Here is a 26454-nt window from a genome sequence, read left to right as displayed (position 1 = left end):
GGTGCCAGGTTGGGATTTGAACCTTGTTCTTAAGTTTCTTATGGGTGCTCCGTTTGAGCCTTTACATTCTTGCCCTTTGAGGCTGTTGACTCTTTGGTTGCGGTTACTTCCGCTGTCAGAGTGAGTGAGTTACAGGTACTTTCAGTTAAGCCACCCTTCACTGTGTTTCATAAGGACAGGGTTGTCCTTAGAGTTCGTCCTTCTTTTCTTCCGAAGGTGGTTTCGGAATTTCATTTGAGCCAGAAGGTGGTTCTTCCGGCGTTCTATCCTCCTCCACATCCTGGTAAGGAAGAGGCGAGGCTCCATAGGCTTGATCCTCGGAGAGCGTTGAGCTTTTATATTTTGCGCATGTCCCGGGTCAGAGTGGACGATCAACTTTTCATTGGTTACGCTGGAAAGCGTTTGGGACAAGCTGTGACGAAACAGATTTTGTCTCGTTGGATTATTTTAGCTATCTCCGAGTGTTACCGCTTGGCGGGTAAGGACCCTCCGGCTGGCTTGCTGGCCCATTCTACCAGAGGAGTGGCTGCGTCTACTGCCCTGCAGAGGGGAGTTCCTATTCGTCACATCTGTGATGCAGCCACCTGGGCTTCTGTACATAATTTTGTATGTCACTATTCCCTCGATTCCATCAGAGGGCAAGATCTGGCCTTTGTCAAGGCAGTTCTCTATTCCGCAATTTGATTGGGCATGCTAAATTTGTATTCTAAATTCTTTCCCACCTCCTTGCTTGGTACTGCTTTGGGAGTCTGTCATAGATATGGAATACGTCGGAGGACCCAATCCCCTCGAAGAACAAGTTACTTTCTTACCTGGTAACGTTCTTTCGATGGGATGGTCCGACGACATATTCCATATCGCTCCTTCCCTGCCTTCCCCGCTGCAGAATTTCTGTTGCGATTGCAGCTTGCGTTCCGCAAGGCCTTGTGTGTCTGACTGGCAGAAAACTGGTGGCATACGTTCTGGGAATAAACTATAACTGAGGCTATGGGCGTCGTGCCTCCTACTTATCACATCGCGTGACGTCGGCCGTCGGAGGAGGTCCTCGGGGACGGCGCATCGACGTCATCGACGCAGGACGCAGACGCCAAAGATTTTCCGAAGCAGCACAGCTGTGGACATTACCTGTCATAGATATGGAATACGTCGCCGGACCATCTCATCGAAAGAACGTTACCAGGTAAGAAAGTAACTTGTTCTTCTGAGGCTTGTTGAATCTGCTTAGATCACATGCTGTGCATAGGCCGACATCTATGGGAAGCTGCAGAGTATTACAGTTTGTTTTTCGAAACTCGAAAATGGGTGTCGACACTGGGCGTGCCAGTAATACTATCCCTAGTGTGATGTCCACTGTACCCATGATACCTCACGCGTTTAGGACCCTCAGATTGTTTTTTTCCGCCACACTGGTCGGAAGCATTCCACGGAGTTCCCTGGCTTTAGCCATACTTTTGCTAAAATATTGTTATATTTCCCCATTTCTCCACCCCAACGTCGAGTCACCGAACATCCACACTCGACGCCGGCATGGAGAAAGAATCGACCGTCGAGAGCTGCACGACGGATTTGGGCCTCGGAAGGCCTCTGGCCTCGGCCCGGGCCTAGGAAGGCCTCTGGCCTCTGCCCTGCAAGTAGGGAGAGTGGGGGATAGACTTTCTCTCCACTCTTTTGGTATGTAGGTACATTCTTATATATTCCTATACTTATTAGCCCGCTGCCACAAGGTGCGTATGGAGGGTACCCCTTTCCAATTTTGCCCCAAGTGCAACCGCAAGTATCCTTGGGTTGACAGGCAAGCCACGTGCAATCTCTGCTTACCGAGGGACCACCCCGAGGCTAACTGCAGAGCGTGTAGTAGATTCAAACCGAAAACACTCAAGGACCGTTCGATCAAGCGTTGGGCCCACCACGCCAGGCGTCAAAAGGCCATGGCAGCGGAGGGCACCTTCAGCAATGGCAGAGACGCCGTGCTTTCGGACGGCGAGGGCAACGTGGCATCAATTGACAGCCAAGTGCAAGTCCCCGACCTCGGAAGGTCGTCTGGTAGGGCGGCTATGGGGAAGACCCCCGGCGACACAAGCGCTACCCACAGCACTTCCACAAAACACATGAAGTCCAACCGAGACTCGACCCTCACGCCGAGTACTTGGAAAGAGGCACATACAGAACGGTCCGATTCGGTGTCCTCTGGGCGCTCTCGATCTAGATCGCCGCATGACTCCAGGCAACCATCCACTGTTGCCAGAAGTGCCTCGCTCCCCAAGGTAACGGAGGTTCGATCGTCAGAAGACGAAACCGACCTCTATCCCCAGTCCGCACTCCAGGAGTCGGCGTCAACAGGCTGCGCAACGGCTGCTCCCGGGTCCCAAACTCCACTACACAGAGATAGGGACACTACCCCCGAACCTCGGCGCCAGGCGTCGAAAGACTCCGGGGGGGGCGAAAAAACAGGGTAAACACTATTCCATACATGGGGAAGGTAAAAAACAACAGAGGAAGCAGTCTCAGCCTACTTCCACACCTCAAAGACTTTTTACCCCACTTGAACAGATGGACAAGTCTCGGTCTTCTGTTATCCCAAAGACCGCTGTTCAAACCAGTAGGTCTAGTTCTAGATAAGACAGGGAAAGGCCTGACATAGACAGTCATGTCAAGGATGTCATCATTGGCAGATTTCTACGCCAAAAACCCTGAACACTTTCTCTCTTTTACCCCAGACGGGTCAACTCCCTCAGGCTCTAGGAATCCTATACCCCCAAGTAAGAAGTCCCGGGTTGAAGCTCCTACTTCAGACCCCTTCAGTATATATCCCTATTCTCAATATCAGGGAGATCCATCCCTTTATGAGGATCCAGATGTGGGAATGTTGGAAAAACAAACTGGGACAGGCTACTATGGGGATGACGAGGACCAAGAGGAGGAGGAGGACAACCCAGAAACCTACAGGCTAGATTCCCCGGTAGATAAAGAACCCCCGGTTACCGACTCCCCTGTCGATAACCAGCCTCTTTTGAATGAAGTGCTGTCCAGAGCGGCAGAACACTTCCACATTGACACCCAGGGTGCGCAAGAAGAGAGGGATTTTGCCGAGGAGTTAGTGGGAGAAAGGAGACCTGTTGCCCAGGCCATCCCTATCCTTAAGTCTATACAAAGGAGGATAGACCCTTCCCTTGTTAATCCGTATCTCACTATAGCGGTAAACCCCAGAGTTGAGAAGCTTTTCAGGGCAGCCCAAACAGACCCACTGTACATAAGAGGGCATCTGAAACCGGACTCTCTGGCAGTTACTAACACCCGTAAGAGGGCGGGATCACCCTTGTCATCGTCGGAAGCTCCTCCCGACAAGGAGAGCAAGATGCTTATGGCTAGGGCAGGAAAGTAGCCTCCACTTCCGCCTACCAGGCAAGGATTGCCAACTCCACCACCCTACTGGCGAGTTACAACTGCCACCAGTGGGAAAAAGTCGCGACACTCATAGATTCCGCCCCAGAACCCTTAAAAAGCCAATTGGCACGAATTTCGGCGGAAGGAAGAGCCGTGTCCGGTTGCATAATAAAGGCAACCTTTGATGCGTGGATAACGCCGGCAGATTGATAGCAGAAGGTACTGTTATCAAAAGGCATGCTTAGTTGCGACAGTCTGGGTTCAAAGCCGAAAGCCAGGGTTCATTGATAGACAAACCGGTCGAGCCGGATCTTTTGTTTGGAAAGGCAGTCGAGGACGCGCTGAAAAATGCCAAGGACGAGTATGAGACACTCAAATCCATAGGCCAACTAACCAATAAACCCCCTAACCAGAGAAGGAATGGCAATTTTCGTCGCCCACGCGGACATCATTCCCAAAGAGGGTCTAACTATTCCCAGGGGCAGGGTACACAATGGAACAACAACAGCCAGCAGTCTACCCAGGGTTATGGCAGGGGTAATAAGAGAGGGCGTGGTAAGGGTAGAGGCAGCCCCAGTAGAGGCGGCGGCACGCCTCCACCTAAACAGTGACGTTCCGTTCAGGGTCCCTTCTCACACATACCCAGTAGGGGGACGCATTTCCAACTTCACCCAAGCTTGGGAAGGGGTCACTTCAGACAGATGGCTGCTGTCCACAGTGTCCACAGGATACTGCATAGACCTGTTAGAGCGTCCCCAAAACCACCCTCCACGACAAAGAATACATTCTTTGGACCACCAGAAGATCCTCCTCGAGGAGATCGCCAATCTTCTAGCAAAGGACGCGATAGAACTCGTCCCGGGACACCAGGTAAACAAGGGTATTTATTCAACTTACTTCCTTGTGCCAAAAAAAGATTTGACAATGCGCCCAGTATTGGACTTACGACCTGCAAACAAGTATGTCAAGCCCCAAAAATTTCGCATGACTACTCCCCAGGAGGTAATCCCCCCTCCTAAAAAAGGGGGATTACATGGCAACATTGGACATGAAAGATGCATATTTTCATGTTTCTATGTTCCCAGCGCACAGAAAGTATTTGCTCTTCAAGGTGGACAGTCGGCACTACCAGTTCAAGGTACTGCCCTTCGGGATAGCCTTGGCTCCAAGGGTATTCACCAAGGTACTGGCGGTGGCAGCAGGAACACCTACGCACGGAGACAATCTTAAGGTCTTGTACTTAAAGATACAAGGTTATGTTGCTTCAATAAAGTCTCTTGAAAGAATAGTCATAAGTTCTCACTCCTCCTGGAATAAGAATGCTTTCAAAATTTTGCCAACAACAAATAGTTTTGAATTGTAACTCTTCTTCAACCAGCTTTCACATTTCTTCCCCAAATGTCACAACTCAACTTGTTTTCTGTAGTACAACTCTTTAGCACTTGTACCTTCTACTACCTGGTCTACCCTTTCACCAGGTTTCTTCTGGACAATCACTTCTTGCCCTACAGGTACACTCGCCTGCTCGTCTACTACTTCAACTCCAAAACACACATTGGTCCATACTAGGACCTTTCCACAAACAATGCTCATCTCACACTGGATAGCTTCTTCCAGAAGAACAGCCTGTTTGCCACCTTTCTTCCCCTTCTCCCTCAGTACCAAAATATTGACTTAACAACTTCTTCAATATTCTTCTTTGGTATCATTGTGTTAGCAGCTTTTATGGAATAGAACATTCACACTGATCCATGCTAGGATTTATCTAAAAACAATGCTCATCTCCCTGTGGTAGGGTTGTCACAACCTTGACAACCCTACCACATTTTAACATACCCTTCTTGTCTTTGGCAACTTCTGGTAGACTGATATTGCCTGTTGTTCAATGTCTCTTGGCTTGGGAATTGGTGGTATGCCTGGAATTCTAATATGGCCTCCCCACCAGCTGTTGGTATTTGCTCAAACTCACACATTCATTTCTAGTGTTTTGCAGATTTAACATCAGTCACTTTTGTGCATGTTCAATAGTTCAGTATTCGTAATGCTGATTAGCTTGTTTTTGTAAGTTTTCAATAGTTCGGTATTCGTAACGCTTATTTGCTTGCTTTTGTACGTTTTCTAACAGTTTGGTATTCGTAACGATTATTAGCCTGCTTTTCTCTCACTCATGAGTGATCCTACCTGCACGTAACACACGACCTGCACTGGAGCACCCCGGAGTCACTCGTCCCTCTCACACTCACCGGGTAAGTCGCTTCCAGGTGCTCTGCTTAGTGTTCACAGGACTGCTGGACACGTTACTTCTCATGACCAAGCACACCCTCTCTCTTTGGTCGCTGACGCTTCTGCAACACTGGTTTGGAGTCGCTCTGACTCTCGAGAGTCTCCGGTGCAACCCAGCCACCTGAGACCTCTCGTCTACTCGCACCACGTCTGCTTCCCACTGCACAGCCTCTGCACAACATAGTTTTGCGGGGATAAACTTTTCTTGTCTACGCTTCCTGCTGTGCGACCTCTGTAGTTTAAAGACTCAACAAGACTAAAGACTCGACCTGGTCCCGGGTGTCTTCTTGCTTCTCTACCTCTTCCAACCACTGCATGCACGGCCCGCACTGCCTTCTGCAATAATGCTTCCGCCATACCTGCACCTAATGGGTGTAAGTCATTTGTACTAATCAGCTGACCACACCTGTATCTTTGTTCCGCTGTATCCGTCTTCCTCGTGCCAGTACTGAGGGAATTATTGGACTTGAAGTCCCTAAGGATAAAGTGTGTTTTCTTAACCTTTTCTTCATTACAAATTTGATTTCTACTTTCTAAAAGATTTAACAATATCGGTCGGTCACAAGGCAGGTTTGAGAAGAGGAATATGTAAGAGGACTATTACCATTAGTAATAGTCTGGGTTTGATTGACAGGGTGACTAATTACAGATATTTGGGTTATGATTTACACATCGAGAGCAATAAAGAAACCCTGCTGAAAAACAAAAGACCTAAAGCTTTATCTTCCATGTCAGCAATAGACCAGTTCTCTAAAAAAAATAAACACAGGCTATATCCTCATCGGAGTAATACATTTTTACAAACAAACTGACCGCGGCCTTTCTTTACGCCCTTGAAACATTGTATGCCTTCCTGTATCTCTGGTAGAACCACTGTGTGTGTTCACAAAGCTCACATGCATCCCTATCTCCTTCCTTCCTACTGCCTGCGTTGAGCGAGCAAGGGTTGGAATGTGAGCAGGTTTTCGTGCAGCACAACCGGTCTGTGTTCTGGCTGTCCCCAAACCTGGTGGTCAGTGTTCAACCCCCTTCCCCCAAAGCACTATCACACCTTGAAATTGCAGGCTGTGGCGAAGAGAGGTGCTCTAGGGCTTCCATTGTATACCATATTCATGAATTACATCCACTCTTCATCAAGCTGATCCTTACTTTTTTGACCCCAAATTGCAATGTAAGCGAGCAGTGGGCTCCAGCTTCCGAGTGACTGCTCCCATCTTCTGGAACTCTCTCTCAGATCAGATCAGAAACGAACATTCACTCCTGATATTAAAAAAAACTGCTAAAAACCTGGCTTTTTAACAAATAGGCCTAAACTGACTTTTACCTCTATGATGTATACTGTTTTCTACTGCTTTTGATTGTGTTTCTCACACTTGTACAAGCGCTGTGATACATTCGGGTCTGGGCTCTATATAACTGAAATACATAAATAAATGCATTGGGCAAGTTTCTTTCCCTGGCCCCTAAAGCCTCAAGATCTTCTTCAGTCTGTTCCGCACCAGTGACGTAGTCACAGTGCCTGCACACTTGCTATTGGACTAGCACTCATCCAATCCTTCTGTGATGTCTGGCTGATTAATCAGCATGTGTTAACTTATTTAGGTCACAGCCAACCTGATTCTGAGCCAAACTGATGATGAAGATGTGAAAGGTGCTCTATCCCTTCTGTAATTTGTTGATCCATTCTGTCAACAAGCGCAATAGCCTCAAATAAGCAGGCAAGCCCTACTTTATAGAGTCTGAAAAGCTGGCACGTCACTGTTTTCAGAAGATTATAAATAAGGTTGCTTTAGCAGTAGTGATCATACCAATCAATTGATGACTCTGTGCTGCAATACTAGCAAAGTTTTAAAGGGATCCTTTGTTACAGCTGCCCCAAGAGCCTGGAATTCTCTACCTGCAGATCTAAGGGAAGTTAACTCTACAGAACGTTTCAAAAAGAAATAAAAAAACGGCTATTTTGCTAGGACTGTCTTTTTCCTGACTTCTTTCCTCTGAAGTCCCTGGGGTGTAGTTACTTTCCTTCTCACCTGGGGTTGTCTTTGTTTTCTGTTTTGTGTGCACTCGTGAGCCTTTGGGTCCTTGGTGCATGGTACAAATGTAAAGTAAAGTAGTGTGTTTCTGACAAAAATCACTGTATGGAGAGATTAGATGTTGTATTTGAATTGTAGATTCATTGAAGGTGAGAGGGTGTTTTGAAAACTCAAAAGCTTTTATCTTACCAGAGTTCTTGAACTTGTTTAACCCTTTTAAAATGTTTTCTATACATTTTGTTTCCCGTTTAGGAGATGACAGCTGAGCTAAAGATTAAGCAAGATGCCCAGGTGACACTATATAGGCGTTACCGGCATGGAGATCTTCCTGATATCCAGATTGAATACAGCAGTCTTATCGCTCCCCTGCAAGCCCTGGCACAGGTTAGTTTGCCTGTTAGCCTTCACACTGCACAAGGGGAAATTGCAGACTTTCATTAATCCTGATCTGTTGAATATGTTGCAGATGGTGGTCAATAAGCATGTATACATAGGGGTGGTGGTTTAATACGACTTGGGATAATTGCATACTATTCCCTGCTCAGCTGCAGTTCACCAATATAAAGACTGTATCCTCACAAGTAACTGAAAACAAACCCTTGCATATCCAGAGTTCATATTTTAGCATAGATCGCTTCTTTGTGATAATGGTTTTCTACAAAGCCCACAGTTTAACTACTTTTTGGGCATAGTCAATGCAAATGAATATACTCAATCATAGAACTGTTTCTTAAAATTTACTCTTGTTTCTGTTTTTGATTGAAAATGTTGCGCTTTGCAGAGAGATCCGACACTGGCCAAACAACTCTTCAGCAGCCTGTTTTCTGGAATCCTAAAAGCGATGCACACAATAAAGAATCAGTCGGAAATGAGAGAAATCACATGCAAGCTTCTTCAAAATTTCAATCACTTCTTGAGCATCAGTGTAACCTATTACCCGCCATTCATAGCCTGCATCCAGGTAATGGTCTCCACATAGGATGAGCATGTTAATCAGTATATTTAAACTTTTGTGTAGCTAAACAAGTTATTTTCATTCCTTTAAAGGACCTTTTAAATTTCAATATTTGTATTGCGATTTGTTATGCACTATTAGGACATGTTTAGCTTCTAGAAAAGATCATTTTGTATGTTTTTTTTAAAAATCTCATTAACAACACTCCCTTGGTCTGGGCACCCAATATATATATATATATATATATATATATATATATATATATATATATATATATATATATATATAATATTGGAAAGAATTTCTTTTGGGAATTTTCCTGCCATAGTATCCATAGTATCCTATGGAACCCCATTCTTTTTGCTCTGTTTTTGATCCTGTCCTGACTTTTTGAAGCGAAGTAAAGCCTTCAGCTTCGCTTTCCTTGCCTTTACTCATTTGTTTTGGGGAAACGAAATAGTCCTTCAGACTATCAGTACTAGGAAATGTTTCCTTTTCGAATTCTTATATTTTTACATTGCACACAGCACCTTACAGTGCAGTGCAACAGGATACTTTTGTATCACCCTAACGTTTTACACATGCGATTTTTGGTTACTTTTATTATGTGCCTAAAGACAAACTGGTGCAAGATCTGTAGATTGGTAAATTCCCTTTTTCACATCGCAGACACCAGGGAAGAATAATTATATAAACACAAGATATGGTGTCTCACGACAAACTGTAATTCGCATTCACGTAAGTTTATGGACTGTATCCATTATTAGTGATAGAAAAGGAATAAATGATGGCTATACCCAGGAAACAAAAGAATGTTTTTATTTTAATCAATAGAAAATGTTCACTTTAATCAGTTGAAAATGTTTTAAAACCTTTTGACAAACAAATTCTATTAATATAATTACTGCAGCCAACATACCATATTCCCACAACATATACACAAGTCATACAAAACATGTTTTTGTAAGGATTAACTTTCATTGTGCAAATAGAGAAAAAACTGCCCCTCAGTTCATTAGGCCGAATAAAGTCCATGAATTATATAGACACTATCAGCCTGATTCATGGAATTATTTGCGTGAAAAACGAAGCGATTTGCGCGCTATTCTGCCTGAAAATCCCCATGCCTCAAACAGGGATTTTTGGGCAGAAAGGCACGCAAATCTGCATTTTTCATGCAAATAATTCCATGAATCAGGCTATAATAGCATTGACCCAATGGATCTATACAAAAAAGTGGGGCTCTTAAAGTGCATACATTATAGACAAGAACAATACAAAATTGCATACTCTACACAATAAATGCAAATTATGTTTTGATCCCTGACTGTGACACTCGTCACAGTAGCAATAGCATGGTCTAGTAGAGGGTGTTAAGAGGCGCACATAAATTCTTCACGCTCCTCATTGAATCTCAGTATTCTTATTTACCAATTCCCTATTTCTAGTTTCAACGGATCAGTCATTGAACAACAAGTGCATTGATACCCATCTTCGTCAAGACCTAAAGTATTCCCACAAATTAATTCCACAATAGCTTCTTCCAATGTGCATCTACGTCTTGAAATGTGTCTGTTGCTCCGACTTGGCTCTAACACAGCACACAAACAAAAACATAAACACAGAAAACCATACATGTTAAAATAATCCTGGCAAGTATTTCATTAGTCATTCCCGTTCATGCTCCTCAATAACTTTTTGGAGGGCTGAAAAAGGTGCCTCTTATTTAAACTTCTCCATCATAATTTTTTACTTGCATTGCAGGAACAACATCACCTGCAACGACACACTGCATAACCAGGGTAAGAAGGTAAGAAACCTCTAGTAGTTGTGTCCCAAAATAAATTACTACTACACATATATCCCATTGAGGCAGGAAAAAGCCAAACATGCACCTTAACCGCATTTTTACTTCCTTACAGTGGCGAACAAATGAATTAGGTCCACCGACAAATGCAACTCATTCATCTTGATAGTACCTATAAACGAAAAACAGGAGGTTAAACCTCCTCATATCTGAGAAAACCTTTTGCTGTCCGTATGTTGCAGCATTTCCAATCAAATAATCCTCTTACCGCACACTCCACATGAAGCAGACACAAAGTAACTTTCCAATAGTCGGCAAACGCTGGGTCAGTGTCAGAATTCAATTTAAAAAGCTCACATGTGCAATTCCTCCTATCAAAGCGACCTTCCAGAGCATTCAACTGTCGGCGCCATTTTGAAATGATAAACCCTCCTATGGAGGCCAAGCAATCTAGGTCAATACAGTTAGAGTCAAGGGGCTTCTACCTCCTGTCTGTACCCTTACATCTGTAGCACAATATAGACATTAGACTTAATTGTTATAAAATTATTCCTATGGCTAAGTCCCTATCGATATCTACTTCACCCTGTGTTTTTGTACCTAATTCACCAAAGGTTTGGTCAAACCAGCCCTAGCATACGCTGGTGTGACGCCTATAACCGGGGTGTAGAGGTACTCGCCCTTTCCTCACTCACTGCTTTCCTGTGTCTAAAAGATCAAGTGCGCACCTATTGGTGGTCGGTTCTCAGCTTTAATCTTACCGCCTCCAATCTGTGTGTCTTATTATTACTAATTATTCGACCCATTGGTTGGATAATGGTTTAAAAAAGTATATATCTAACAATGGGTATGCTCTCTACTAGCTTAAATTAAAATGATATCTTAATCAAGCCAGTTTATCAAAGTATAGTGGGTATCGGAGTTTGGGTCATCGGCCCCAAACTTCCTGTAATAGTCAACCGGTTTCAGCAGTTCTAATAACTGGCCGCTTTCTTCAGGACAAATAATGCTTTTACTGCATTCTGTATTAAAAGTGCAATTTCTTTCAGGTTCTCCACCTAGTGGGTACTTGGAGGGTCTCTTCGGGTTTCCAACAGGCGTAGTGGGTTGCTTCCCGGGCCCTATAGGCTTAAAAGATGGAAAAAGGGGGGGGCATCATCAGTCTTTGGGTAATGCTACTAAATTGTAGTGAATTAAGGGAGTTGGGAGTCAACATGTGTCATGGTTTATTCTTACCTGTTTTCACATGTGACTCCCAGATTGCTCATCTGTCACAGGCTTCCTTATAGTTTCTGGAAATATACCAAGGGAGATTCCCCCACACAACATGGGAAGAAAGAGAGAGGAGAAGACATCATCACAGCCGTCTTCAGCCACTCACCAGTGATGAATCGCCTGAAAAAAGAAATCAAAAATGCATGGCATATATTGAACGCAGAAGACAATAGCTTACCCACGCCTCTTTTTTTCAATCAAAAGAAGAAAAAAATCAGAGAGACTGCCTAGTGCATACATATAAAGAAACAAAGAAAACAACAGAAACATCCACACTCTGGAATAGATCAAGGGTGCTAGGGCATGCACCATGTGGGAACTGCTCGGTATGCCAACTAACCAAACGCCCCACCTCACTTGACATAGGCTGGAAATACCCATGGGAACAGTGGACTTTCACCAATTGCAATACCACCAATGTAGTTTACCTTATCCAATGCCCATGCAACAACAGATATATTGGAATGACAACGAGGGCTATGAAAACTCGGATATGCGAACATAGCTCCAACATTAGGTCCAAACGACGCATGGCCCCACTAGTGAAACACTACATGATGAAGGGACACTCCGAAATCGAAATACAGTATCACCTAGAATTATCAGAAACTGTGGATTTTGAGGATGGAGAACGATTCTCCATAGTTGCATTACTTGCGGTCCCCTCAGCATATCCGTTCCCTACATAATTATTCTCTTTTTTTTTGAAGAACAGAAATGCAGAAACTACTTGTCCCATGATTCCTCATGAAAACCCGTAAACCATAGGTCAGTCGCATCTTGACCCGGGGCGAATTGATATAATACTCCCGGAATAACACGTAATTGCGGAACATCGAGCAGGTTTGAAAAAACCGTCCTCAACCAGCACATAAGAAACCACAACTCCCATGATCCCCTAGGAGTAATTGCAGTTTCAAGATTCAAACTTTAGCTTTGATGAATTAATAGCAATAATATGTATAACAACAGAATGGCTAACTCGAATCTATTGCCACATACAACGATCTGGGAATACTTTGTTTCAAAATAAGTAAGATCACGGGAATATGTGTGCCATAGACACACTTACTCGGTCACATGATTATACCCACGTAAATACGGGTAGAAACAAGATGGCGGATGTGACCGATATTGACACACCAGAATGCGGAACGCTGTCTAAATGAAAATAAGGTAAGATAAAACAGCGCAACGCTCGCGGCCATCTAGCATAGATCTGAAACGATGGGGGTGGTGATTAAGGTGCTAGACATGAGCGAATACCCTAACTGAAGATATCAGTATTGGAACATGATGTATTACATGCTGTGCACTAAACACACGAGGACATCTCACTATCGAATCTAGAGAAATGACGAGTTGGGGTTTCTCTTGTAGGAAAATCATGTACCCAAGCGCGAAGAAGACTGGAATTTACAAGGCGACAAGCGCACGCAACGGAGAAAACCCATAGATGGCACAAGGCTGCTTGCAAGCAGCAGGTAATGGAGATTTTCCTATTACTTACGAGCCGTAGCTAAATAAATATTGCACTGAGATTGGAACCATGGTAGTAACATCTAGCCAATCAACCCCCAGATACCATTCAAGAGAGAAACACATGACTGCATCACAAAGGATAGAGGATCCATGAGAGCAGGATCCAGAAACTATAAGGAAGCCCGTGACAGATGAGCAATCTGGGAGTCACATGTGAAAACAGGTAAGAATAAACCGTGACACATGTTGACTCCCAACTTTCTTAATTGACAACAATTTTGTAGCATTACCCAAAGACCTAATGATACCCCCTTTTTCCATCTTTTAACCCTATAGGGCCCGGGAAGCAACCCACTACGTCCGTTGGAAACCCAAAGAGACCCTCCAAGTACCCACTAGGTGGAGAACCTGAAAGAAATTGCACTTTTAATACAGAATGCAGTAAAAGCATTGTTTGTCCTGAAGAAAGCGGCCAGTGATTAGAACCTCTGAAACCGGTTGACTATTACAAGAAGTTTGGGGCCGATGACCCAAACCCCGATACCCACTATACTTTGATAAAAGGGCTCGATTAAGATAACATAATTTTAATTTAACCTAGTAGAAAGTATACCCATTGTTAGATATATACTTTTTTAAACCATTATCCGACCAATGGGTCAAATAATTAGTAATAATAAGACACACAGATTGGAGGCGGTAAGATTAAAGCTGTGAACCGACCACCAATAGGTGCACACTTGATCTTTTAGACACAGGAAAGCAGTGAGTGAGGAAAGGGTGAGTACCTCTACACCCCGGTTGTAGGCGTCACACCAGCGTATGCTAGGGCTGGTTTGACCAAACATTTATTGAATTAGGTACAAAAACACAGGGTGAAGTAGTTACCGATAGGGACTTAGCCATAGGAATAATTTTATAACAATAAGTCTTCGGTCAAGCAATCTAACCATACTGCTCTACTATGATCTAATACTTGAACTTAAATAAACCTTGTTGTTTAGCGGAAAAACTAATTTTAACATTGTACAAAATCGAAGTCCTAATTTATGGACACCGACTGCTAGCTACAAGGCTAGATGTAGATGAATGCAAATATTTTCAATGCATTTAACAGTACAGCATCAACATTCTGCATAAGTGCAACCATGGACATATACATTTAAACAATCATTGCAACTGACCGGCATACCTTCCTGCCACAAAGAGATGCGCCCAGTCGCTAAGCCTCTTCGTAACACGCTTCCCTGTCCACGGGCGCCATGTTGGAATAGTAAAACCTCCATTGGAGGCAGAGCGATGAAACTGTGACACGCTTATATATTGTGGTACTTGATCTTAGACAAACCTTGTGGTTTACCATATACATCACTATTAAGTAATAAGGATCCTCACCTATAAACACCGACTAGAAGTTACACGGCTTGATATAAAAAAAGGTCTTTGTGGCTGGAAGATATGCCAGTCTATTGCATTTCTGGTTTAAATGTGTATGTTTACGGTTATACTTATGCAGAACATTGATGCGGTACCGCTAAATGCATTGCAATTATTTGCATTTATCTACACCTAGTTATCATCCGCTTAACTGCAAGGTCTATTTAAGTTCAACTATTAGATCATAGGACAGTGTTAGGATTAGATCGCTTGGCCGCCATAGGAGGGTTCATCAATTCAATATGGTGCTAACTGTTGGATGCTCTGAAAGGTCGCTTTGAAAGGAGGAATTACACACATACACTTTTTAAATTGAATCCTGGCACTGACTCGGTCTTTGCCGAATATTGTAAAGTTACTTTGGGTCTGCTTCGCCTGTAGTGCACGGTAAGAGGATTATTTGATTAGAAATGCTGCAACATTCTAACAGCAAAAGTTATTCTAAGATAAGATGAGGTTTAACCTCTTGTTTTCCATTTATAGATACTGTCAAGATGAATGAGTTGCATTTCTCGGTGGATTAAAATCATGTTTTCACTGCTGTAAGGAAGTCGCCATGTGGTTGAGGTGCGCGTTTGGATTTTTCCTGCCTCAATGCGAGACGGACAAGTTGCCATTTTATCTGATAAAAAGGGGTAAGACAAACAACTATCTTTCCCTAACCTAAGAAGGATGCCCCTGCCTAACAAACTAAGGCTAAAGAAAAATGACCTTGTTTCCAAAACGTATCTGACCCTCACACTAATATACACAACAACAAAATTATACAAGGTTGGTTTGGCGAACTTAAATTCCACAAAATAACATATTGATTTGAAATCAATCTTTAAACAGTAATTCTTCTGACCAGGGTTGGATTTCCTTCCCATGGATCAATTCAGGAATATTTAAAGCAAAGCCCAAGTTCACGAAAGTTCTGTGCAATAACAAAGTTCCAATTAGTGTAGAATACAAAGTATTTTCCATTCAATACACCCTTTTACTTGGCAAAGTGAATATTTCTCTTCTAGAGGCTTGTTCACAAATCAAAGCAAATGTGAACTTTTCCACAATCTCCTGCTTCGCAAAACAAAAGTCTCTTCCTCCAAAACGCAAATTCATTAATCACTGCAAAAGTTATTTTCTGAAAGGCTAAGCACTTGTTAGCACATCATTCTTCTCCTTTTCCTCCTTCTCCTCCTTCTCCTCCTTCTTCTTCTCCTTCTCCTCCTTCTCCTTCTTTCTCTTTCTCTTTCTTTCTCCTTCTCCTTCTGCTTCTGCTTCTTCTTCTTCTTCTCCTTCTTCTACTCCTCCTCCTCCTCTTTAGTCAAGATGGCCCAATAATCACTTTCTGCAATGTAACAGTTTTTCAAGACAAGGTGATGGAATTAACACTTTCTCTTCCACCACACATTTTTACCACAACCAGAGTACTTTAAAACATCTTCTTTCCTGATATACTCACCTACCAGGACTAACTACAGTTTGCCCTTTTCCTGATGTACTCGCCTGCCAGGATAAAACTCCTACTACTACAAGTGAACTTCTGTGGTTTCCCAAAACTCTCCACATCACAATCATAAATGAGGTGATTTGAACCAACAACTACTTCACTTTATAATATCTTGTCTCTTAACAGAGTGGGTTACAATTCTTCCCAAATTAGTATTTCATTAAAGAATCATTCTTTTCTTGCTTCCCTTTTGGCGGAAGACAATGCAGGTTATAGTTCCCGCCCCCTTGGTTTCATACAAGAAGGGCTTTGCTTCTGCAGTATTTGTTTTCTAGTTATGTAACCTTGGCTGCTGGCAATGCAGGTTACAATTATCTCCTAATTGGCATCCCTTTTTTGGAGGGTTGCACCCCGTTTGCCCTTGTATCACTCTTTTGCTGATTTAGCAATGCGGTTTACAGTTGTACCCTAATTGGTATCCCTGGTTAGGAGAGTTAATCCCATTTTGCCTTAATCTCTCTCTTATATGCCTTTGGCAATGCAGGTTACCCTGGTCCCCTAATTGGTGTCCTGTATTAGGGGAGTTGCACCCAGTTTGCATCAGTTAATTTGTTGGGTATTCAAAATAATTACTTTTCCCTAGCGGTCTCCTTCGGAGCGTCCCATAGGTCACCTGCTTCAGGCCAACTCACTCGTATGCCTTGGCGTCTCCTTCTGACTTGCTGGTGTTGCTGTAGGTCTCTTCTGAGCCTCCTCTGCTTCTACCAACTCTGGTTAAACTGCCGCTGCGTGCACAGTTCTTCACTGGAGCTCTGGTAGCTCTGTGTGCTCTCTGCTGCGACCTTGGTACCAGAGCAGTTCACGGCATGGCGGGAGCTTCTCTCCCACACCGTGTGGCTTGCTTCAGCACTGCTTCCTGCTGCGCATTCTCTGCATGTGCCCGTTTCCCCAGCATCTACCGCATCTCCCACACAGCGTTCTGCTGCTTCCACGACTACACCTCTGCTTCTTCCTGCCTCTGCACCTGAAGTCCATTTATATTTTCAGAAGTCCTGCTCAGGTGTCTTCTCTCCCAACAACTAAACTGCTCATGACACTTCATCAACTATGAGTCCCCCTTCCTAGTACTATGGGCATTATGCGGCTTGGAGTCCATAATGCTCTTTTTTGTTTTATAATCGGTTAACTTAATCTGATTGGTTAATTGAGAGTGTTCAAACTTTTGGGAAGTTGATAAAGGAGTTGATTTTTAACATGTATTTTTTTTTTATTGAAATCTTGAACGATAGGTACCAGTTAGGGAGTAAAAGGGGAGAACAGAGATAAAGTGAAGAAGAAGAAAGAAAAAGGAGAGAAAAAAAACACAGTGGTAGCAATCATGGTTTCATAAGGTGTTTCAGGAGTAGCAGCTGAAAAAACATGTGCTCCTTGTCTGTCACATAATCCAAAATGGCCCCCATATGAGTGTGAACTTAGGCAATTTCCCTTCTGCCGTTGCTGTGAGCTTCTCCATCCCCAGCAGCTCTCAAACCTTCACCCACCAGTAGGACATATACGGACCCTTGACATCTTTCCAGAAGTGTGCTCGATGTTAGGCAGAATCCTGTGCAGTGCCCTTAGGGACCACTACACACAATTAAGACTACAAGTGGTAATACAAGTTCACCTTTGGTACAAGCCTGTACTACTATGTTAAAGTGGTAGCAGTAGCGGAGTAGCCAGCCTTATCTCAAGAGTAGATGAGCAGTAGCAGAGATTACACAAAGGGACCACAATTACTGTGACTCAAGCAAACACTGACTCAAGGTTTCAGGTAAAAAATATAAGTACATTTATTTTTAAACCATTTGTTATAAACACAACACTTCTATTAATTAAAAACCACACATAAAATACACTACAACCAACCAATTCACTTGGTACAGTATAACTCAAGGTAAGTACCCTATGTTTTAACGGACCAGTGTTGTGAAACAAAAGACGTTACCGGGAATACATATGCGATCACTTTTTGACAGTAATGACAGTTCGGTCTTACTAAAGATACGCGTATCCGTGACAAGAAATGTTACCGGGACAAAAACACACTTGGCACCTGAGTTAACCAGAGAGAGTTGGGGGCAAAAAAATCATAGGCAATACTTTTGTCATGGCAGACAGAATCAGAGAACACTAGTTGGCAGGAATTTAAGAGTCAATAGGCCAAAGCCACTGTCAAGTGGAACCGGGTTCCTGTTGTCGAGGATCACACAGTCAGACAGTTCAAGATTCAACGTTGCCAGGAGTACTTAGATATTGTCAATAGAGGAAGCAAAACTTATAAGGTGGGAAGATAAGGGCAAGCCTTGTAGGAGAAAAGGGATTCACCCTAGCTCCTCAAAGCAGAACACGGTACCTTATTCAAGGAAGAAGCTGGTGCCACGGCAGTTGTTCCTGCTAGTTTTCTGCAGACCCACGGTTCCTGGAGCTTCGACAAGAAGGACGACGTCTGGAGGGGGTCTGTACTACGGAGGGATGAAGCCAGCAGCAGCGACGGTGAATAAAAGGTGCGCTCCTTAAAAAGACAGGAGAGGCTCTTCAGATGGCTATCCAGACCACTACAGCAGTGTGCAGTGATTTCGACCAAGAAGAGGATCCTCTGGCTGTGGAAGATGAGCTGGTTGAGCCCACCAGTCTCAGGGGAAGAAGACTCCGGACTGGATCTTCTCTGGTCGTCGAAGGGTAGATGGCTCAGGACTGCAGCAGGGCTTCACCGGGACGGGATAGTTGCAGCAGCCGTCTTCTTATCTGCTTCTCTTCGGTTCCTTGTAGTTCCAGTGGCGACTCTGACTTCCAGCCCAAGAGTCCTGCCTTTTATGCGAAAATCCCCCATTCACACAGCCTGGCTGTCAATCACGCAGCAGGGGGGTTGTCCAGCCCGGACAACCACCTCAGCCAATCATGGCAAAGTGCGACTTGGGTTTCCTATGATACCCTGTGAAGGGGGTGACTACACCCCTCCCTCAAATTCAGCCCACCCAGGCGCCTAGAGGGGGGCTTCTCGGAAGAAGCCCGCCAAAAGACGGTGAACAAAGAAGGCAAACCTGGTTTGCCGCGCAAAGTAAAACACAAGAAGGACTTTAACAAAATGAAATGGCGAATAAACCCGACCGGAGCCAAAAGAAAAAGAATTTGGTCAAGCGGGTTTATGTTCGGGGCTAATATAATAGCCTAAAACAATACCATGTTTATATAGTATAAACGCGGTAGAAAAGTTATGGTAGATACCACTGACACCAGCCAAGTTTAAATGTTAAAAGAGCAAAACAAGGCTATAGGAGGTACAGATAAAAAGGGCTAAGAAGTAACCCTTTCCAAAACTCCATGTAAGATGGGGTGTACTGGATCTGTGGTTAAATGACTATGTAAAGTTAATGGCAACTTTACCCTTTTCTGAGGGACAGTAGTCAGCAACCCAGAAATGGAGTCGGTGGGAAGTCTAAAAGACAACCCTGTGTCACTGCACTGAAGGTGCTGTGTAACACACAAAAGAAGGGGGCTACTGAAGTGGTGTACTCCAGAGCCCACAATTACAAAAACAGATGAAATACACATGGCAAAACATGGGTAAGAGTGGGGGAAAAAGCTCATACTCTTACCATGTGAAACAAATAACTCCAGAAATCCAGCAAAGCTGCTGAGCGACTCACTAGGTAAGGGAAATTAGCCCATTGAATGAGAATTCTCCCTAACACTCGAGTAATCAGAGCTACTGTAAGTAATTGAGATCAAATCGGCTCTGGTACCGGTCATAGGGAATGACCTGTCATCGGGGACATCTCCCAGTAGTAGAACCCGTGGGTCCATGGGGAGTAAAGCGCCGGTTACCTCTTTAATTATGGAGCAAACTTTCAGCCAAAATGATTGTATGACCGGGCAGTGCCACCACATGTTAGCTAGGTCGCATCGCTCCCCACACCCATGCCAGCATGTGTCAGGATAGGCGGAATTCATCGCATGCAATCGCTGTGGGGAAAAGTACCAACGGAAACCGAGTTTAAGTGCTCCCTCTTTCACAGTGGTGCAGCGAGAGCTTTTCTGGGCTCTGATCCATTTTATCTGCCATGACTACACCGGGTTCTCTACACCCAATTCCCTTTCCCAAGCCTCCATATAGGTCAGTTTCTCTTCCAACGAGGTGCTTTCCAGGAGCCTATAACATGTGGCCAATCTATGAGTTTGTTGTCCTTCAAGTATTTTGAGTTCTATTCCCTTTGAGGCTTTGGAGGCTGTCTGCCGTGTCTGTGTTCGTCAGCCAATGGCAGAGTTGTATGCATCGGAATCTTTCAGATTCCGGCAACTTAAATTTCTCTTTACATTTTACTAAAATCAGGGGTTCTCGATCTTCGTATAGGTCTCGTAGTCTCAGGGGTTCGTCGGACGTCCAGAGCTGGAAGGTACTAGGCTGAAGGCCCAGAGTGATGGCCGGAGTTTGGGTGATGGGCCAAAGGTGGCCCAGACCCGAACTGAACCCCCTTTGCGCGCAGGCTTTGTCCCAGCTCTGAAGTGTCATTAAGGTGGTAGGTAGCATGGCCCCTCGTTGCCGACGCGCTTCCCTAGGAAGAAATGGGAGGTAACCCAGGGGAAAGGGGGCGGCGGTTTGATCGATATCTCGCCATTTGGGAGCATCAATTTTTCCCGCCAAACCCAGCATTGCAGCGACTTGGCCCGCTCAGTAATATCGTGGGATCGAGGGAAGCCCTAGACCGCCCAGCATTTTCCCTCTTAAGAAGTTTACGGGGGATTTGAGGTGTTTTGCCCTGCCATACAAACTGGCCCACTGCCTTCTGCAGAGCTAGTAGATCCCGTTACGGAATGAGCACCGGTAGGGCGTAGAAGCTGTACAAAAGCTTCAGAAGGACGGTCATTTTAACTGCACAGATGGGGCCCAACCATGAGATTTCCTGAGAGTCCCACCGTTGGAACCATTCCTCGGCTTCCCTCAAGAGGCCGGGATATTGGCCTTCCATAACCCAGAATAATTAGGGGTCAGCGGTATTCCCAAGAAGTGGATGTCTGTAGTTGACCAACGAAAGCGGTATGTTCTCTGAAGTTGCCAGAGCTGAGGGGGATTCCGTCAGACCCATGTCCACAGATTTAGCTGGGTTAACCGCAAAACCTGAGATTGCTGTGAATTGAGTTATTAGATTGATAAAAGATGGGAGGGAACTAAGTGTGTTTTTTTTTTTTTTAAATATATTTTTATTTTATATATAAACCAACCAACAATACAACTGAACATAAATAAACACATTTAACAACAAAAAGCACTGCAATCCCCATCCCTCCCCCCTATGAGCCTGTATGGTGTTCGCCATCGGTATCCGCTGTGAACGGGGGGGCGTCATCGCTCTCAGATTCAACTGGAGCCGACCCCATTCCAAACAGTTCAGCTATCAACAATTTCCATGTCGCAAGGGAGCACATTTCCCCCTCCTCCCCTGCAATGCTGGTATCCTGCCACACAGCCGTCTCGGCCTCCGCCCATTTCCGGAGATCCCTCCACCAGACCTCCATTCGTGGCTCATGGCACTCCTTCCATCCCATGGCAATCCTACGTTTAGCAAGCACATAAGCCAAATCTTTCAATTTCTCGACATGTCGAAGTTTACGCGCTCTGGGATATCCCCCCAGTAAGCAGGCCCAGGCCGAATCCACTATGAGCGTGACACCCTTTCCTGCCAGCTTCTGCGCCACTTCACCCCAATAGCCTGCAATTACTGGGCACGCCCAGAACATGTGTATCATGTCTGCATTCTCCTCGTCACACATGGGGCACGCCTGGCGTCCAACATCCCGAAATTTGGATATTCTCAAGGGGGTCATGTATGCCCTGTGCGTTATATAAAGCTGTATTTGCTTAAACCTGGCGTTTCTCGATACTTTTTTATGATACCCCAGGGCTCGCTCCCACAACCCATCTGCCATCGGGGCCCCCATCTCCGTTTCCCATTCCAGTCTCAAGTGCACTAAATTGCTCCCAACCTTCGTCATCAACATCTCGTACAACCTAGAGACCTCATGCCCGCCCTCCAATGTGTCATATAGTATCTCCACCGTGGCGTCCGGTTCATCGGCCAGGGTAGTTTCGGGCCACCTATTCCGGATCTCCTGCACTATCCTGTGATATGTCATATATTGACCCCTGTGCAATCCCGACCCTGCCTCTAATTCTTCGAACTCCAAGATGGTCCCATCCTGCCAAATATCTCCCATGGTGACCAACCCCACTGACTCCCAGTATATCCGGATGATTACTCTGAGCTGTCCATCTCCCTTCGCCAGTGCAACCAATGGGAACTGCGACACACACGGCAAAGGGTTACCCATCATCCGGCAGGCCCGTTTCCACATGTTCCGTCCCAAAGCTAGCATTCTAGGCCGCCCCCTCATGCATGCATTAGTCACCCAGATCACCTCTCGCAGATAAAAAGGGGAGCAATCCCTCCCAAACAGCCTGTGTTCAGGGGTCTCGTCGTCAGAGAGCCACCTGGACACATATTGTAGCTGCGCTGCCACATAATAGGCCTCGAAGTTCGGCAGTTTGACTCCGCCCTTCTCGTAGAAGTTCTGCAGCTTCCACAGTGCAACTCTGTTGCGCGTGCCGTGCCACAGGAATTCTCTGCAAACACTATGTAGCCTCACAAAAAACTTCCCAGGAATCATGTAAGGGATGTTGTTAAAATAATGCAGAAGCCTGGGCAGTACCACCATTTTAAGCATAGCTCCCCGGCCCATCATCGCTAGTGGCAATCTTTCCCAGAACCTCATGCATTTCTCGATCTTCCCCACAGCAAGTTCAGTGTTATGCTTGTGCTCTTCCACAGTCGTGTGATACACGTCAATTCCCAAGTATCTAAAGGATCTCCTCGCCCACGGGATCTGCAACACTGGCAACCTGTCCACCGGAGTCCCCACATAGCCCCCTAGCGGAAATAGAATGGATTTCTGGGGGTTTACCGCTATACCGGACAACCAGGCATACCTCCCCATCACCTCTAAGACAAACTGCAAATTTTCTTCTGGGTATCTTAGGTATAGCAGCATATCATCTGCATACAGGGAAATAAGGTGACACTCTCCTCCTACATCGATGCCGACCGGGTCATATTGCTGCCGGAGGTAAATCGCTAAGGGTTCTAGGGCCAGGATGTACAACATTGGGGACCAGGGGCACCCCTGCCTAGTGCCTCTGCACAACTGCCATCTCTCTGACACCACTGCACCCGTGCGGACCCTGGCTAGTGGTGCACTGTATAACATCTCGACCCACCTAACGTAACCTGGTCCCATCCCGTACCATCTCAGAGCCGCCAGCAGCCAAGGCCACCGAACAGAGTCGAAAGCTTTAACCGCGTCCAATGCCACTATCGCCATTTCGCTGTCATCACTACAACCCCACTCGACCACCCTGTGGAGGCGTCTATGGTTGGGGAACTAAGTGTGTTATTTAAAAAACAAAGCAGATCATCTGTGTATAGGGCCACTTTGTGACATTGGGTCCCATAGTTGAAGCCCTGGATATTTGGGTGGAGGCGGATCCGCTGGGCCAGAGGCTCCATTGCTAAGGCAAATACCAGGGGGGGATAGGAGACACCCCTCTCTAGTCCCTTTACCCAGAGCTATAGGGAGAGACCATTACGAGATAACCCTGATGCAAGTTGTCAGGATTTGGACATTTGAGAGGATTAACTTGGAGAACCAGGGGCCAAAGCCAAATCCCCTTCGGACTACTTACAAGTAGTTCCAAGACATGCTATTAAAGGCCCTGTGGGCGTCTAGAGACAGTACTGACAGCTTACCTGGGATTTGAGGGGCCAGTGCGACTAGGTCAATGACGCGGCGAATATTGTCGTGTGGTGATCGATTTTGAATGGAGCCCGTCTGATCCATATCTATTAGTGTCGGGAGGACGTCCCCCAGACCTTGTGCTAAAATTTTGCTGAAGAGTTTTGCATCTGTTTTAAGCAATGCGATGGGGCAGTAGGATGTACATTTCATGGGATATTTGCCTGGCTTCAGAATCAGTGTAGTGACCTATTCTGCCATGGACTGCGTGACGGACCCAGCAGACCAAAAGGAATTGAAGAGTTTATTCAGGTGAGGTATCAGGTCTGAGCTGAAGGTTTTATAGAATTTATTTGTAATCCCGTCCGGGCCGGGGTCCTTCCCGAGGGGGAGGGAATGGATTGCAAACTCGACCTCTTGGGGCGAGATGGTTTCCTCCTGCGGGACTCGATGTGTTGGGCAATCTGGGGTAAATGCAAACTAAGTATAAACTCTTGGGTCGTGGTCAGATCTACGTGGTGAGAGGAAGCGTGCTCTCTGAAGAAGTCTTCCATGATTCGGAGTTTACCTTCCTCCGTAGACGCACACTTCCCATTAGCATCCCGCAACTTTTCTATATGATTGCGTCTGGCTTGTTTTTTCAGTTTTGCCGGCAGTAGCCTATTGGCCTTGTTTTCTCTCGTATAGAAATATTGCTTTGTAAGCATTAAAGAGTGCGCTGCCCGTCGCATGTGGTGTGCCTCTAAAGCTTTCCGTGCTATTCGCAGATCTCGGAGGCAGAGGCGTAGACACGGTAGGGCCTGAGCAGGAAAGGCCCACCCAACATCTGTAAATGCCCACTCAGCAGTGTGTTTGAGAATTTACAGATACTAATGTCACTGTGGTGGGCCCAACTACATTAGCTTCAGACCCAGCTGGTTAGACAATCCTGGCTATGCCGCTGCTCGGAGGAATCGCTGGGATCCTCTCTCCCTATGTGTCGCCTCTTTTTTTTGGTCCTCTTCCTCTAACTGGGCTTAAAACTGCCTCCTCACCTTCCCTCGGGCCGCGGTTTGATCTACGTGGTCTCGAATAACCGCCTTCCCGGCGTCCTACACTGTATCGCTTCCCACATCACCGGTGTCATTCTCACTTAAATAAAGCTTTATGACCTCGGAGATGTGGGAGCGAACTAAGAGGTCCTCCAGCAGAACTCATTCAGGCGCTAGGGTGGCTTGGGTGGGGGCAGGGGTTGCGGGTAGGTGTCACATTGTGAGCATTAACTGGGCATGGTCTGATGAGGCTTTTTGGAGAATCTCGATGGCGATTGCCTGTGGGATAAGAGTATCAGAGATAAGAAACTTGTCCAGTCTGGAGAACTCCTTGTGTACAGCGAAATGAAGGTATGATCTCACTCCTCCTGATGAAAGAAGCGCCAGGTCTCTGAGTGAGTGTTCGCGCAGCAGTGTGGTGAGAGCTATGACACTTTTTCTATTGTTAGCGATTGGGGGCAGAGGTTTGTCCATTAGAGGGTTAACCACCGCGTTGGAATTCCCACCCAGGATAAGATCACCTTGTGCAAATTCCCCCAGCTTCTTTGATAATGAGGCAAAGAATAGCTCCTGGTGAGCGCTGGGGGCGTACAGCGAAGTCAAGGTCACCTTTCGCCCCAAAAAAGATTCCCCCACCATGATATACCTCCCCTCCCTGTCTCGCAAGACTTTCAACGCTTTCAGTGGGGTACCCCTACGTATCAGGGTGGCGACCCCTCGTTTCTTCAGGCCGCGGGAGGCACCAAACCTTGTGGGGTACGTTTGTTCTTGATGCGAAATTCATCTGAAGGTAAGAGGTGGGTCTTTTGAAGAAACAGGAGAGAGGAATTGAGAGTGGCCAATCTGTGGAAAAGTGCCTTATGTTTCAGGGGGGAATTTAGGGTAAGGTAATTAACGTCAGGGGTCGCCATCCTGGGAATGCTCTATTGTGCATATGAGACTACGTCTAGTTGTTCCCCCAAAGGGGGTGGGGGGCTGGCCCCTGAGGCTTCCTGCTATTGAGCCCACCAGTTCGAACACTATTGTACGGTACCACCAGGGCATCATAGAGTGGGAGGGCGGAGGAGTCGGTCTGCAGATTTTCTGAAATCCTCAAGGATTAGCCAAACATGACAATATATCAACAAAAGTGAGAGTCAAACCACTAGGCATCATGTTGTGGGGGAAGCAGAACTTCGTGAAATTAAAACAAAAAGTAATAGTTTAGTGAGAGCCTTTCTGTACCCTCCAAAACTTAACCAACAATAACATTGTGCCAACAGTATTGGGCGCAATCCATTCAGGGAACCCGATCGGAGTCATGTCACGTTCCTTCGACTTCTGTTAGTAGGGAGTCCAGAGTAGTGTGTCCGTCGTTAGGTGTTGCTCTGAAGTTGCTGGATCACCCTCTGTAGCCCTAGTTCAAAACTGTGCAGCCCACACTTCAAACCCGCTCCGGCGGTCAATCTCATCCTCGGCAGCGCCATTCAGAAGTATGCAGAGTGCTCAGGGACTCATGGCTCCTTCAG

General features: G+C 45.5%; 1 protein-coding gene across 1 annotated transcript in view; it reads left to right on the top strand.

Moving 5' to 3' along the window:
* The window catches only part of PRKDC (protein kinase, DNA-activated, catalytic subunit), a 3362625-nt gene that overhangs the window by 2267197 nt on the left and 1068974 nt on the right, over positions 1-26454 (top strand). Inside the window, exons 61-62 of the mRNA XM_069621025.1 lie at positions 7953-8084; positions 8482-8661. Of these exons, the coding sequence (XP_069477126.1) occupies positions 7953-8084; positions 8482-8661 (312 nt within the window). The remainder of the gene's footprint in view (positions 1-7952; positions 8085-8481; positions 8662-26454) is intronic.

This window comes from Ambystoma mexicanum, chromosome 5q (genome assembly GCF_040938575.1).
Source record: "Ambystoma mexicanum isolate Mex_15411 chromosome 5q, UKY_AmexF1_1, whole genome shotgun sequence".
Classification (NCBI taxonomy): Eukaryota; Metazoa; Chordata; class Amphibia; order Caudata; family Ambystomatidae; genus Ambystoma; species Ambystoma mexicanum.
The sequence above is the reverse complement of the archived record's forward strand: the minus strand, read 5'-3'. Positions and strand labels throughout refer to the sequence as shown.